The sequence below is a fragment of the Varanus komodoensis genome, unplaced genomic scaffold (assembly GCF_004798865.1).
Source record: "Varanus komodoensis strain SLA01 unplaced genomic scaffold, ASM479886v1 scaffold9, whole genome shotgun sequence".
Classification (NCBI taxonomy): Eukaryota; Metazoa; Chordata; class Lepidosauria; order Squamata; family Varanidae; genus Varanus; species Varanus komodoensis.
In genome coordinates, this window is record NW_025336598.1 from 32,862,098 (window position 1) to 32,878,949 (window position 16,852).

Here is a 16,852-nt window from a genome sequence, read left to right on the forward strand (position 1 = left end):
AGAGAGAGAGAGAGAGAGAGAGAGAGAGAGAGAGAGAGAGAGAGAGAATATGATTCACATTCATCTATGGATTTTCTCTGGTCCTTTTACACTAATCTTGTAACAAGTCATGTTGAGAACTTTGATAAATGGTTGCCAGGAATGCTGTAACTTCAGCATTCAAATATCCTTAACAGCTTGTGCAACAGCCACATTCTCATGGAAGTATCAGAAAAAGGGCAAGATGGTGAGCCATCCAACTCAGCATAGATTACAGGTCTTCAGCATGCATTGAGGTGGATGTACACTGAGCCACCCAAATACATGACAAGACAGCGCTGGTGTCAAATCGCAGCCACAGTCATTAGGGCCCTAGTTACAGCCACGTTGTAAAAGGCAAATAGGGTGTCAGAGGACACCGGAGCTTGTTGCGAGGGTATCAGGCGGAGGTGAAGCTTTAGGGAATTTGGCATGGGGTGAAACAGCTTGCATCTTGTAACAGCAGCCATGTCCATTGAGTCCTTAAGACCTGTCACTCAACAGTCATCCGAAAACTCCACAGTAAACATTATCAATGGTTTATGTGCAAACTATCCCTGTAATACATTATTAAGTAGGTATGTTTGAAGACCATTAAATCCCTCTGCATGTATTAATAGGTATTAAAATGTGTATCTTAACCTGTTATTTATCCGATTCTTTGTTTCTTTGACTTATTTTTCTTGTTTTAATATAGCTGGTAAGTCTTTGCTACCTTCACTGTAGCATATTGTATGGCATTTTTGTTTCTTAGCCCACTCCAGGAACAATGTTGAAAAGCCAATCATGTATCTCGGAATGGGAAGATACTCTGCCTCCACACCCCATTTAGTATCCAGGCAGCCTGTGAAGAGGTGTCTGGCCATCACTACTAGCAGGGTAAAGAACGGAATCATGAGTATTCTGATGAGTTATGTGCCAGGCATCCCACCTCCGTGGTTTCTTATAGGCAGAGGTGCACACACCTGGTTCATTTCACCAAAGGGAGAAGATTTCCATCTACAGGTGTCTGAGATGAGTGGCACAGCCTATTCATTTCAACAAGACCTCTGCGTACACAATACCACACAATAAGCAACTGGGTCAGCATGGTGGGCAACTGTTTTTTAATAGAATTTATAAGGTCTGGGAAATAAACTAGGTATATCATCATGCATATAACTAGTGCATTACTAACTTTCCAGTGCGTTGTAATTCAGGTCCTGAGTGCCCTCCGAGTGGCTCTGCATCTCCATGAGCAGCGGTTCCATTTGGCACACCTGGAATCTTACGTTTCTCCTGAATAACAAGGAAGATATGATTTGGTTTTGTTCCATTCCATACTCTATTATGGCCCATAAGGAAATGGTTACAGAACTGCCCATCATCTACCATCCTGTGCAATCTAAAATCCTCAACAATTGTTTACACAAAAATCTTATGATCTTTGCTCATTCTGGAAAGAGACAAGAGGGTAAAGACAGAGCTGAAAATAAAGAAAAAAGTTTGACGTTAAGAAAGTGTATCGCATTGTTTCAGTCACTTAACATTTTCGAATGCCACACTGAGCAATGTGACGTGTATACCTACCTGAGATGGAACATTTTTGGGGGGCTCTATACGAATTGTTGGGTCCCACTCTCCAGGGGGAAGAACAGTAACCTGATCGAGAAACTCATCAATCCCAGCAACCAAGTCACTACGATCTTTCGCTTTATATGCAACGTCATGGAATACCTTTCAGAGTAAGAATACAATAGATGAGGTTTTGCTTATCGAGATGAAACAGATAAACTTATGAATGTAAAGCTGGATGATTTTAAATGAAGTATGAAGCTTATTTCCTTGCAAGCGCAGAAAGCATGTTTCAGTATACAGATTTCTTTGTTTTTTCTTTTAAATGGCTTTGAACTTGGATTGAGATTCATTTTACATCCTGCTAAAAATAACAGCTTTGCTTAAAATTTATGCAGAATAGTCACCTGCCATTAAAATTTTAAGCAAACCATTTTTGGTATAGCTGGACGTAAAATAAATCTGAGTTCAGCAGAGAAGGAATTAAAACAAGTCACTTTTAAATATGATTTAATCAACAGCTGTTAATAGATAAATACCTCATCTGTCATTAATGTTCCAATTGACCTGCCAATCTCGTGGTACTGTTGGCTTTTTCCTAGGGGTCCCAGAAGAATAAATAAAAATCTATGAACAAATGGAAAACAAAAATATTCAGTGAACATTAATTTAATAAAACCCTAATATTTGAACTAGGAGAATAAACATTTGCATTGTGGCTGAACTACTCCTGCATTACAGAACCTCACGGAACTACTTCAAAAATGGAAAATGTCAAGGTAAAAGATTGTTTTAAAAGGACGCCTCAGATACAAAGTTCATCCAAGCGTGGTGGTGGTTGTTTTTTAACAGGCCTGTTCTGAAGTTTCACTCACCCTTCTATGTGCAGGAAGTTAAGGAGGCGTTGGGCTCATGTATTTCCTAGAACAAAAAAAGGCTGCTGCATAAGTACATATGATGCTCCATTGCATTCTCTGCTGTAGATCACTGAAGAATCTACTGAGAGGCGGTGCTGCACAAAATCTCTCCCAAGCAGTTTTTATTGCGAATAATTCAGCTTTCCTTTGATAAAGATTCCTCACAATACACTGGAAGTCATATCTACTGGTGCAGCTGTTGCCTTGGTTCTTGGAGTTTTCTGTATCTCTTACTGATCCTCTCCTTTTGTGCATAAGCATTTCTTTCTAGCTTTCCTCATCACATGTAATGTGATGTCAGCCCAGGAGATAATCTGAATGCCAGATGCACTAATACTGAAGTTCAAGGGGGATCACTGGTTCATAAAAAGCTGCTTTATACTTGTTCACACAAAACACAAACACAGTATTTAATGCATGGTTTGTCGCCCTACCAGGGATTGTCCAGATGATCAAGTAATCATGGTTTGCTAGAGCAATCCTTGGGTTACTTATTTTATATCACCTCTGTATCCTACTGAAACATCCCATGATTCTGGATTCACATATAATTGCAGTTCAGGACTTAAATCAAAATTCAAAACTCAACAACAAACCATGATTTCTCTTTCCAGGGTGTTTATGGTTAACAAACCATGGTTTGTTTGCATAGATGGGTTCACACATCACAACAATCCAGACCACAACATGAAGGGATACATGAAGCATGTTAGTGCTACATGCAAACCAGGTCAGTAAGTCAAGCACGGGTCAGTCTAGCTTAGTACTGCTCTTACTGATTGGCAGCAGCTCTCCAAAGTTTCAGGTAGGGTTCTTTCCTACCTGGAGATGTCCAGGACTGAACCTGGGACCCTTTTACTTTAAAGCATGTGCTCTACTACTGAGCTGAAGTATGGCTTGGATGTGCATTTCCATGTAGAGATTGGGGAGAAGAGTGGAACTGAACACTGGGAAGATTGATTAACATGCCAAGCAGTCCTGCAGAGTTTCTGACAGCATATTCGTCAAGTCTTACGTGCATGTTATGGCTGCCTAACAGGATCTCCTTTAAATCTCACCTGACGTGGAGCACTGCTTGCGTGTAGCGGCAGGCCATGCAAATCATGGACATTTTGTCCTAAAGGGCACGAATCTTTCAAGCCTTTAGTAGCAGTGTGGATAGCAGTGAGCAACAAGTGTGGCGAACTGAGACCCACCAAGACTACTGAAAGTGAAAATGTTTTGGTAAAGAGACTTTCATTACTACCATGCTGACCCTGTTTTTCCCCCCTGTGAACTGCAGGGTTTAAAACAGTGTGGTTAACTCGAATACTTGTATTGTTTTCTTAGTTCTGACTAAAAAATTACCTTGTTGGGATTGGAACTTCTGCTAATCCCGAAAGCAGCACAGCAGGTGACAATCTAACAAAGGCGACTACAGCACGGTCCAAGAATTCAAGCTCACCAACCAAAATGTTTGAGGCTTCGGCTCCTGGAGGGATCTTTTTCATGAAATGCAGGTCAACCTGATCATCCAAAGAAAAGGAATATCATACAGGAAAAAGTACATAGGAAATAGTGAGAGAAGCTAACTGATGTAAAGACTTTTTACCATTCTATTTCACTGGCACACTGAGTATCTTTACAGCACAGAAGAAATTCAAAAGCACAAAGATGTATTAGTAAAGGTGAAAGAACTAATAAATTAACTGATGTGATCATTCAGTGAAAAGCTTAATTGCAGGTTTAAAACACCTATCAGTTAATTAATCAGTTAATTAACCCCTGTGAAATAGAAGCATTTTTGTGTTCCAAGTAATATTTTTGCTGAAGCTATTATCTATTGAGGAAGGGGTGCTGCTTTATGAAATGCTACACGCATTATGGGAATGCATGTTTCCCAATTTTGCCAGTGTCAACAAGGGGGCACATTTAAAAGCTATGGGTCCAATCCAGATAAATGTAATCATGCTTAGACTCCACTGAAATCAATGAAATTAGTTTGGCATGATTAATTTCAATAGAATACCTATTTTTTGAAAATCAAGAAATAGACCAAGGACACTAAATTATTGTGAAAATATAGCACCATCCAATTTAGTTGCCTCTGACTCTCCAGCTTTACCCATGAATGGTTCTGATTTTGTCTTGTTTTAAAAAGCTGATGGTGGTTTTCTTTTGTTAAAGCATAAGAAATGTGTAGGTTTTCCTCTTAAATGTTAAATTATTTAATAAAGAAATATACAAAATTAATGAAGATATGAACTGATTGTTTAATCAGTAAAAATTTACATCAGTGGGCAGGTGTATGTCTCAGTTTTATCTATAGAATGGTGGATAGTATTCCTTTTGCATGGAGAATCTGCAACTTATCCTACTGTATTGTGCCCTATAGTACCAACAGTCAATGTAATAAATTTCCAGCTAGTGATATGGAATTTTCTAAAAAAAAAAAAAAAGTTGAATTAGAAAGCTTTCCAGAAAACATTCCAATATATTAGGGTCATTTGCATTAGAAAAAAACAGCAAAACAAACCAATAGGTTGCTGTTACACAAGACCCAGGTCACAGATGCATTTCAATGACATATATGCATTCTCTAACATACAGTGCTAGGAATAATCAGCTGAGAAGCATTTATTATAATTACAACTCTGCAACTGTCAGGCTTACCTAATCTTGTACCTGCAATTAACATGGTTGTATTTTTATTAATGAAGTTATAAAACAAAGAATTTTCCATGGAAAAGTAAAGCACTGGAAAAATGCCATGGGAAATTTTCCCTCCCACCTCACGGGGCAGCCCTGCCATGAGCTGCATACTTCCAGTGGTGGGTTTCACATGCCCATCTGCCACCCACAGGGCCACCTGCTCCTGCCATTGTGTCTACACACACATCGAGGACAGTTTGGCCAAATGACCGCACATCTTTCCAGCCACTGGCAGCAGTGTGGTTAAGAGAGTGGTGAGCTGGGGACCACAAAGAGGTCACTGAGACGACAGATGCTACATAAAATAATTTTCAGAGGCTTTCATTGCTTCTGTATTAGTTCCTGCTCCTGCTTCTGTGCAGCCCAGCAATTGTGCATGGGCTGCTGCTGCTGCAGCAAAGCAGCCAAGGGGCTCTCTTTGAAGAATCGTTCCTCAGAGTGACTTATCTGGGGAGAGTAGCTCCAGAAAGTGGCTGGGCTGCTGTTGCTTTGCTTTTCTGCTCATGTGGCATATCAAGGGTGGCAGCATTACCCAGCACAGATGTGGAAGGTCCCCAGCACATTCTAGATGACCAGGACAAGTTACATCTCTGCATAGCCAATGCAGACCAGATGGGATGATGATGGGAATTGTTGTCCAGCACACTGGGAGGCCACAGGATTGGAGAAAGTTGATACCTGCTTTCCCTGCCTGTCAGCCGAAGAGCATCTAGAGTTCTCAGCCTAGTAAAGCTGGGCTATTTTCATGCCCCACTATCTGTAGATTGTAGCAGCCACATAATGGTCATAATTGTTTTGCCACATGATGGCACATAATTGACAGACTTCTGTTCTCTCCCCACAACACACTATTTTCAGCCTTCAAGACCAAAGGAGAATTTTCCACCTATGCAACCTAAGAAGGTAAACTGTAAACACAGCTCCCTAATTAGCACTTTCAGATGAGTAATCAAACTGAGAAATGGAAGAGCTCAGAAACCTCTTGATCCCATAACAGTTCCTAGGAAAGCAATTCTGTAACTATGTGGGAGGGGAATAAGAGCGGCTGCATCAGCACTCGGATAAAACAGGGCAGGCGACAACAGCAAAAGAGCAACCATGCTGCATTCATGATCGCCCGCTTTCAAATTCCTGGTGCCTGAAAGATCAAAAATGGCAGCAGAAGAAACCCTATCTTTTCTATTGAGGCAAATGAATAAGGTGAAGATTTATCCAAGCAATCCAAGTACAAGCTTGATATTACGGTCTCACAACAGACCACAGCTGTGAAAACAGTGTTGTACAATTAACAGATCTATTAATAAAAGGGATCCTTAAACATCTAATGGGATATAAACTGGCAAGGATGAAGATACCTAAACGAGGCACTAGACAGGACCAGACTGCTAAATAAACAGCTTGCAAAGCCTGTTCCATATTTAAGCTATATTCTAGAATAGCTGTCATGCTTGCAATAGAACCCAAGTCAAACTCAGCTTTCTGTTAAAAGAAGCAAGTCCAACAAAAACCAAAAGAGTAGCCATACTGCATGGCAATAAGTTACCGCCATTCACATAATGGGCCCTCAAAAGAATTTGACTCTAGAACTGAAAGTAAGCACCGAAGTACAACAGGTAAAGTTATTTAAGGCTTTTATATTTTTCTCTTTGCTTTGCATCATTTATTTCACAGTGGCAACAGTTAACATGCCTGGCATTCATAAACATACTTTATTTGCATTCTCCCCATAATACCTTTCTAAATGTTATGAAGAGGAAAACACAGTGATTCACAAAACATGCTCAAATTGATATCACAGCTTCATATTCCGAGAATTTCAAACTGCAGTATTTCCCCCCATTTGCTTCCTTATTACCAATCTAAACACAAAAACAGTGACCAAATCCAATATAAACTGTTAAAGTGACCATTTTAATGTCTATCTCACAGCCATCTGTCAGTAGCAGTGTGCAATGACTTCAATGGTGTTTACGAAGTTGTTTTTCTTGCAAATGGCTCTGGCACTTAGACAGAATTTAAGCATAATGGAGTTGTCTGTGTCATGAAATCCCTCCCAAAAACTTTAACATCTCCAAAAATTAAGCCCAAACAAGGCCCCTTTTCTCTCTTTTGCCATCTCATTTGCATTTTCCTTTTGGGAAAAGAATTTAAGTTTACATATTGATCCAATACCAAGGAATTATCACTGATCGCTTGAAATGGAACAGTACTTTTCAGGAAGGGATACACCACAGATGGAGGAAAGCATATGTACATGTTTGGAAAGGATTTGGAATGACTCTTGATTGAAAGACTGTAATTGAGGCCTCATCTAATGTGGAGAAAAGGAAGTGCTCTTTTGTGGTGCATGTATAAACTGTGGCGCTCCGTTTCCCTCAGTTTCCACGGATCACATTAATGGCTGATGCAATTCTTAATCGATGAAAGCCAAACTATAGCAAGTTATGAAAAGATGTAAACTGTTGAACATGGATAGTGCTGTCATTTATTGTGTTCTTGTGGCTTTTGTGGGGATGTCATTCACTGCTGAGTGCGATGTTGACCCGTGGAAAGAGAAGAGAGGAGGCACAGGAAGAAACCATGGCGAGGGCCCTTTCTGTGAATTTTTAAGGTTCCTACCACTACTAGCAGCTTTTGATATGAAGTACAAGCATGTCTGAAAAGGGAATCGGCAGCATGTCTGAACCAAATCCATAAATACCTGGCCAGGAAATGAAAGAACCCCTTGAAAATTCACCCCTCATTATATCAGTGTCTTTCCCAAAATCTTAGTCAGCAGGGGGGATTTACTGAAAGTTCATTTATTCAATTTCTAAATGCTATAGAGTATGTTTGCATGGGCACTGGGAGAAAGTGTTCCATCTGACATAATTCACAGATCTGCAAGTTCACGATGTTCAAAGCAAATATATGTGATGCGTGAGGAAGCCCAAGATGTTCCACCAAGGAAGAGCTGATAGCAATTAAAGCCTGACACTCTCTGCCACTTCTCCCTCGGTGGCTGTAGGCCTTGCAACTCCCCTGCTATGAGAGTCACAGAGCAAATGGTGGCAATCCACGTGTCCAGTACATGCAGCCGCCATTTTGAATACGCCACCCTGCCCAGGGGTGTAGTCTGTGAACTCAAACAGTATGGCTGTGCAAGGGTGAAGCAATGCTTGCCAGGTTCTCATGATGCACCACCTGTTTGGATATGCAACCTGGTGTCCACAGCATGTTGCCCAAACTCAGTCACTGCCTTACAAAGTTACGAATCAGTTGCTTTGAGCTGTTGGCATGTATAATTTTTATACTAATATCTCACCTTTCTTCTAAGCACCTTGAAGTGGATGCTTACAAGTTTTTTTCACCATCCCAGCTCCAATTTGTCCTCACAACAAACCTGGAGGGTAGATTAGGCTGAGAAAGAGGGTATCAGACGTAAGGTAACCCAGTGCTGAGTAGGGAATTGAATCTGGAACACCCAGTCCATGATACCATTTTGGTTCATGAAACTGGAATTTCCAAGAAAAGGCTGCTTCAGACCCCTCCCTCTATTCTGCAGGGCACATGGGCTGACGCATACACACATAAATATTTTGACAGGGTATTAGTCTCCTGGTGGAGAAAGGAAAGCCAAGTCCAAGGTCAATGTTGTTTTGTTTCGGTTTGGTTTTTGCTGACGGTATATATGATGGTTTCACAAAGCCTAAATAGCTCTGCATATCTTTCAGGGGGGATTTTCTTGTAATTTTTGTCTAACCCTAACACTTTAATCAATATCTGTTAGGCTGTAGTTCCATATCCACTTACCTGGGAATAAGTCGCAATAACTTCTGTGGGACTTACTTTACAGAATTGAACTGCATATTATGGGAGGTTATATTTGGAAGCTTAAAACCTTATTGCATGTCTTTTTAATGTTATGTTTTCATTCCCTCCCCTTTTATTAGTCTGTTTGGTGTGGCAAAAGACATCAAAGTAGGTGAAGCTTTCTGGGATTTTTAAAAATGTAACATTTGTGTAAGTCCATCTAGAGCAGTTTTCCTCAACTTGGTGCACATGCAGATGTGTTAGATTACAGTGCCTATCATCCCCAATGGGCCATGCAGACCAACACCTCTGAAAGGCACTGGGCTGAGGAAGGCTGTGTTAAAGCATCTACTGTTTTTGTCTACTGCACTGACATAACATGGTTTCGAACCACAACTAACATTTAGAAATCAACTCTGTTCGCAATCACTGTAGAAAGATAGCCAGAGCGGGTCCTCACCTCTCTCTCTCTCTCTTCCTGATGCAGATGTCCTTTTTCATGTCTCTGTTTCATCCCAAATAGACTACTGTTATGCCCTTTTTGTTGGTCTCCTAGTCCCTGCACGCACAATTAACAGACTTCAGCTGGTACAAAATGCTGCTTCTCATATTCGGTCTGGCACCAGATGGAGCAAGCACATAACTAGTTCTGGCTCAGTTACACTGACTGGATGTCACATTCAACAACAGATTCAATGCTCTGCGTGCATCAATTCCCTTAGAAGAGAATCTTGGTTAAAGATATCCTGCTCAGTCCTCATTTGACCCAATTGGCTTTAGCTGAGTTAAACTGCTTGTCCAATCCACATTTAATACAAACATGCTTTATCAATACAGCACCCTTTGGACAATTTTCACTCCAAATACGTTGCGCATTTTCTCAGTAAGCCAAATGTGGGACCATTGCCTTTTCCTTGTCATACGTTGGTCAACCTGGCTATTATGCATGCTTCTCAATACAATATCATAGCATAGCATAAAACGTAGGATTTCATACATGGTTAAAATCTTTCTTAATATTATTTTGCAGTCAAGCATGATAAAAAAAAATCAGTTTGTAGGCATCTGCATAGTTCTATCAGAAAAACAAGCAGGTATAATCCACAATTCATTTACTCCTGAGCCGTCACACCAGAGGCAATGGACAGCCCCAGAGTAAGAGTCAGAGATTAGTATGATACTCAGTTTTCAGGATATGTCATCAGAGGACTCCTTCTCATTTATAAAATAATGACATGGGACTGCCATAACAAGCTACTCCTGGCTCTGAAATGTAGCATGGGACCTTGTGTTTCCTAATGACAAAAAAGTTCCAGCAGAATTGATTTTAAAGCAATAGGAATGCTTAGCATTTTAATCAGGGGTTTTGCGCCTCTGACTGTTGAATTCCATTTTGACTGTTGAATTCCATTTTGGAGACCCTCTAGTATGCTATGCTTATCCAAGTGGTGGTAGAGCAAAAAGCAAAACGAGGCATGACACAAGGGGTGGACCAAAGATTACTACTATATTGCAGCTTTCAGCTCTTACTACCAGTTACTAAGCCTTGGGAAGGCATTCCCACCTGTTATAATTATATTTATTCTGTTGCATTATGTCCCACCTTTTTCTGTCTGATCAGGAACCCAAGGCAGTTTATATAGCTCCATTTAATCTTCAGAACAACTTTATAAAGTAGAGTCTGTGAGTGGCCCGAAGTCACCCAGTGAACTTCACAGCCAAGTGGCAACTAGAAACTGGATCTCTTGGATTCCCAGCCCAATATCCTAACCACCATGCCACACCGGATCCCTACCTTTCAGGGGGAGAAAATGTGAAAAGATATGCAAAATCTAGAAAAGCACCAAACAACTGGTGTGCAGGGGAAAGGGAGTGAGGGCATCTGACAAGATCAGGAGGCCCAACTGGGACCCCAGGCACATTGGTTTTGGCACATGGGACTGAATCTGCACATCTGATATAAACAATGCATTTTGGATTACTGGGAAAAGCCTGGGATCAGAAATTCAGCAGTCAGGAAATAAATTCCATCATGCTGGAGCCCACCTTTTCTTTTCCAAGTTTTTCGCCTTCTCTACTTGAAGATGCCAAGTGTTGACCCTGAGCTGCATATAAAACAGCTGGACAGAAGATAGATCCCCAGATGTTTGGTAGCATGGCCCAGTGGTGAAGAACGTTATTATTATTATTATTATTTTATTAAAACATTTTTATGCCGCCCCATTCGCCAAAGCCTCGGGGCAGCTTACAACAATAAATTAAAATAATTATAATCTTAAATTTAAAAATATAAGCATTAAATTAAAAATACAAAAATACAACTGATGCCCAAACATCTGGAGTCTCTGTTTTCTGCCCACCCTGGCTTTACACCATGGAGATTCTGAACTTGCTGGTGATCAGAAAGGAGTGCAGTGCACTCGGAGCAGCTGCCAAAGGCCCTCCAGGCTTCTGGTGCTGGTGCGGGGTGGCGGGTGCGGGATCTCTAGTCCTTAGGAATGCCGAGAACTACTTTCAGCTCTTGTTATTTTCCTGGCTGCTGCAGCACTACACTGTGCCAGGGAATACCTCTGGATTACACTGTGGAAAGACGTCTGAATGTCTCTGACTTAGATACATGCATTCATTCTTCCCATGCTGCATTTTCAGAGATTGGAATGACTCAAGAGCATTCCCACGTCACTGATTTTCCACAGAGGCACTTTCCCCCATGATCTTTCAACTTGGACATCGAATATTACTACCATCTCTTCTAAAGTTTTATGATGTCTTCACAGTGGTATGGAATGAAATGATCTAGTTATTTAAAAAAAATTATTTTAAAAACATTTTTGACATCCCCTAGATTGCAAGTAAAACACATGTAGAATGAGAAAGTGATCAGTAATGACTCATAACACCAAAATGAGACATGCTTTATTGCACGAAACCAAACTATGTTCTTACCATCCAAAGAGTCATGTTACAGGTAGGAAAGTCTTACCTTGCTGAAGTCAACAGTGCTGTTTTCTCTGCTCACATCATTTTTGGTTTCAGTGCTAGCTGGTGCAGACTGTGGGGAAACAATCTGACCTGCTGGAAAAAATGGTTATTACAGAATACTAACAATTGTCTGCATTAATGTACTAAAAGCAATCAATGGAAATCAGACTATCGTATGTGCTTTACATCTTGTACATGGGGGATAAAACCCAACAAATTTACTAACATCATACCATGTGCTGAAAATAAAAGTTGAACAAAGCTGTGTGTACCCCATTATACAAGAATGTTGATGTCATTGTGAACCAGGCATCACTATTCAACTTACATTTATTAAGTGGCCATCAGGGGAACACTGAAAACTGGATAAATGAAACGGGAATAAATCAGTTCTCAAGGCAGCTATCTGGTGACTGTCAGAATGTTACCAACATTAAAAACTTACACTGCAATCCTGCACATGTTGAAATGAACAAGTAAAACCTGGTTTGCATTCAGAGCTAAGCAGTGGTTAGGCCATGATCTGTTGCCCTACCTAGGGTTTGTCTGGCAGGCTAGCAAACAAGCATGATTTGTTTTTCTCAATAGCTGGATTGCCTGTTTCTCTTATCCTGTAGCTGCTCCCTCCCTGTATCTTAAATTGGCTTGGTGATGCTGCTGAACAGCAATTTTGTTAACCACACTTGCCCACTACCTAATTACAATCCACAATTCTGGAATCACACATGAAAACAACCCATGATTTAAACAAACCCAAGCCCACAAGCAACAGATTCTCTTTCCTGGCTCTTCATAGTTTCCAATTTACAACAACCCAGAATTCAGTAACCCATAGTAGGTTAAATCAGGAACAGGCATGTGGACCACATGGAACATGCAACTTCCACATTCTCCTAGTTCTCATCAAAGCACCCTGCAGATTTTGGGGCAACCCAAACTGGGAAAAATGTGTGGGGATGGAAACAGCATCTGTAGCTGTTGCAGAGCGCCCAAAGGGTGCTAGATTTACTTGCAAGCTGTATTTGACCCTTCAGGATTCCATAGCAGCTATGACAGCCTAAATTGCCAAAAGGAAGGAAGGAAGGAAGGAAGGAAGGAAGGAAGGGAAAAACATGGGGAAAAAATCAGGTTTCCCCATGGCGTGGGAACTGTGGGTGGGGTCCCAGGAGTGAAAATGGCTCCCAGACCTCCCAAAGTTGCCCATGCCTGGGTTAAATAATCCCTGGGTTAGCCTTATGTGATGAACCAGGTTTAAGTGTTCAATACTACTTACTCCCTAGTAAGTGTGTTTAGGATTGCAATCTTTAGCTGTCTATTAGTCGTTCCTTCACCTTAGCGAACACTGGGAATGTACATCTGCGTGCGTGGGTGGGTGGCGGGATTTATTACTGCAGTCACTAAGCCAAAATTGCCAGGAATTTTTAGGGAAGCCATGATAGTTAAAATGATACATGGATACAAGTGTGAGGAATCTAGTTAGATGGACCTATGGTCTGAGCCAGTCTTATTTAAACAGAAAATGTATGGACATACACCATACAAAGAACAGAAAGCTATTAAGACTTTATTTCAAATTACGTGTGTGAGTGTGAAAAAAGCCCAACTGTGTGCACATAATCGTAACAAATTCCATTCTGGCAGAGTTTGTCAGAGGCCCTGAGGATCAGGGGATTGACTAAGATAACCATGGAAAATGGCATGCAGGAAGAAACCGATGTAAAGGCATGAATGGACATCTGAACTGGCCTAGAGCCCATGCAAGACCGGTTTGTGGTACACTACCTCTGGAGCTTCAAGGAGCTTACAGAACCCAAAGGTTAGGAGATGAGGGAGATACAGAGATGAGATGAGCCTGTTAGAGACAGATACAACAAAGACAGAGCAAAATAAAGAAGGAGGAAGATGACTGCCGCTACAGCAGAGTTCAGATCACATACAGTTATTCATGGGCACAAGAACAGAGGTAGAAGGAAAGGTTGGCTATGAGGCGGAAATGGCCAAGAGTTACATGGACTTCACTTCAACACTATGGACTGTTTACATTTTTAATGACAGAAACAGTAAAATTGAAAAGGAAGAATGTACGGTCAAAAAAAGGGAGGGAGGGAGAGAAATAGTGAAGTCTCACTGCACTGCACATGGAGAAAAAAATATATCCCAATTTGATCAGATCAGTCAGAAATGACCTTAACTGTGCAAGAAATGCATAATAAGAATTACAAGCTGCAAGGAATAATTTTTTGCCTATTGATTTTTTTTTCAATATGTCTCAAATATGACATGTTACTGAACACAAGTGCCTCGGGATGAATCCTGATAAATTTTAAACCTGTTTAAGCACATGACCCATTAATTGCAGGGGTATATATTCCGGCTCAGCAGTTCACTGCAAGTCCACAATTAGTAGTGATGACTGATTTATAATCAATAATGGGAATCTGCCTGTACCTCTGGAAAGAAAAGGCATTTATATATGCTAACTATACCTGAATATTGCAAATAAATTAAATAAATGAAGGGTGAACGAGAGAGAAAATGTCATAGAAGAGTGGTCTAATGCAATACTGTCCCCTAACTCTGTGCTCAGTGTAGCACATGGGGGGCAAAGCCAATCTATAATCAGGGGTATGCCATGGCTGTAATGTTAATGGCCTTGGAGGGAAACATTAGGAATGATTTTAGACTACATTAGGAATAGCTTAAGATCATTACTCATGTTCCCTTCAAGAGTACATTAAAAAATCAAAGTTGATTTGCTTGATTGATTACTTTTGGAATAAAACTAATGAATGTGTTGTCACAGAGGCTATAAATCTGTATTTCAGTTGTACCATTTCAGGGTGCAGATATTGGCTTCCTCAATACAGAAAAGCCTTCTACCTGACATCCAGCTTTTTACATGCAGGGCTTTTGGATATGAGGATGCACCCAGACACATGAGCCATTGGGCCTACAGTCCGAAGCAGTAGTGTCCAGACAAAAGTTCAGCATCTCTGTATAACGGAGGCTCATGTCAGCCAATTAACACATTCGACTCACATCTTTTATGCTGCTAAAAGGGCTGTTCTATGATAACAGAACACAGAAGAGGACGACACCTGTTTCAGTTTTCTCAACATACCATGGTCACTGACGGAAAGTACAACTACACAAGCTTTAGGTACAACTGCATCCACTTTAAAACACCTGTGGTATGCACCTTAAGACATTTAGGGAATAATTCTATGCACATTTTGACCAAGAAATGTCCTATAATTCCCTCCATCCCAGCTAGCACGGCTAACAGGGACCCACTGGCAGTCATAGACTTGCTCTGTCTAAACATGCATAGGATGACACCCGTAAGCTGCAATCCTCAAACAGCTTACCTGGAGTCCCTTGATTTCTGCTTCACTAAGGGCTTTGTATTATGACACAACTACATCCCTATTTACTATCAAGTCTCTATAGCTAGACTTGACCCGATCTGAAAGTCTCATCCTTTCCCATCTCAGTCCCAAATATTTGCTGTGCCAATTGCTTGCAAGATGGTATAACAGAAGCCATTCCAGCTTAACATCACAAAATATTTATTTTACGTTTTTTCATAAATGTATGCTCCATCTCAAGTACAAAATGGCTTACAATTTAAATCAATAAAGGCCCCATCATATTTATTCACAACCCATCTGTAAAATCAAATATGCATCCCAAAGTGACCGTAAAAATAGCTAATAAAAACGGAGAAGAAAAATAACCTAGAGCAGATCCCTAAATTCTTGGCAAAAAGGGAGGGCTGTGCACTTCCTCCTGATGGCCTGTAGTGATGCCCAGAGGGCTGTCAGGTTTTACCAGGAATCCCATCTCAGTGGGAGGCAATCGGCTGTTTAGGGCTGCAACTCCCATAATGGCCAATGAGCAGGGATTACAGTCATCTAAAACATCAGAAAAGCACCAGGTCGCCTACCCTTGCCTTATGCTATGATTTCACTGACATTGCCAAGAAAGTCCAGTTTCTAAATCGCATAGCACTAACTTCCCAAAGTGGAAGGACCACAGCCTGTTGTCCCTCTGACCACAGTGGGATGAGGGAAAACAGATGGAGAAATGCTCCTTAACGTGATGCCAGATAGTGTTATGCAAGTGCAGCAGTGTGCAGATCTCTTTCAGGTTTCAATATGCGGAATAGATTCACCTAGGTTATATTTGCCAGCATTTCATCAAAGCCGCCAGTAATCACTACTAACAGAACATGACATTTTACCATTTTTGTCCATGGAATGAGGCTCGGACTGTTTCTTGCCGATATCAGCAAAGGACCTGACTATTGGGATTCTGTTACTCAGCTTCTTCTGGTTTTGGTGATGGTGCTGTTTGAGCAAAGCTTCGTGCACTCTGTGCCGAACGTCTTCGCTGAGCTGTCCGGAGCCTACTTGCTGATCAAGAATCATGTCTGAAAAGATGAAACATTATAGAACTCATTGCGTAAGGAGATTGTGACAAGCTAAACAGTATAAACACAAGAATCAGCCAACTTTGGATGGGCGCCCAGTTCAAAACTTCAACTAAAGAGATGAACCACTGATCACTCTATTTGGCAAGTGAGACTCCTGTGATGTTACATTATATTGCAGCCACCAGCAGAGGCAAATCATTGGTCTAGAGTGCAGGGATAGTCAGTATTATTATACAGCTTGAGCTTCCATAGCCCATTTCCAAATTTGCTCATGTAACTGATTAATTCAGCTAACCTTCCCCAACCTGGAGCCCTCTGAATGTGTTGGACTACATGCCCCAAAATCCACAGCCAGTAGAACTAGATGGAAGATTACTGGAGATATAGTTGAATGCATCTTTAGTGTATCATGCTGGGAAAAGCTGAATAAGGCTCTTGGCTATAAAATACCAATGGTTATATA

The 16,852-nt window shown here is 40.9% G+C and overlaps 1 protein-coding gene across 3 annotated transcripts in view; it reads right to left on the minus strand.

Annotated features, from left to right (window-relative positions):
- The window catches only part of SLC4A10 (solute carrier family 4 member 10), a 118,205-nt gene that overhangs the window by 41,170 nt on the left and 60,183 nt on the right, over nt 1-16,852 (minus strand). Inside the window, exons 5-11 of one of the 3 annotated variants that reach the window (XM_044417895.1) lie at nt 16,198-16,386; nt 11,956-12,044; nt 9,433-9,531; nt 3,837-3,994; nt 2,112-2,199; nt 1,588-1,734; nt 1,196-1,296 (exon numbers count right to left, since the gene is read on the minus strand). In XM_044417895.1, the coding sequence (XP_044273830.1) occupies nt 1,196-1,296; nt 1,588-1,734; nt 2,112-2,199; nt 3,837-3,994; nt 9,433-9,531; nt 11,956-12,044; nt 16,198-16,386 (871 nt within the window). Of the gene's footprint in view, nt 1-1,195; nt 1,297-1,587; nt 1,735-2,111; nt 2,200-3,836; nt 3,995-9,432; nt 9,532-11,955; nt 12,048-16,197; nt 16,387-16,852 lie in introns of all 3 variants that reach the window. The other 2 variants (XM_044417896.1, XM_044417897.1) reach the window with 2 other exon arrangements.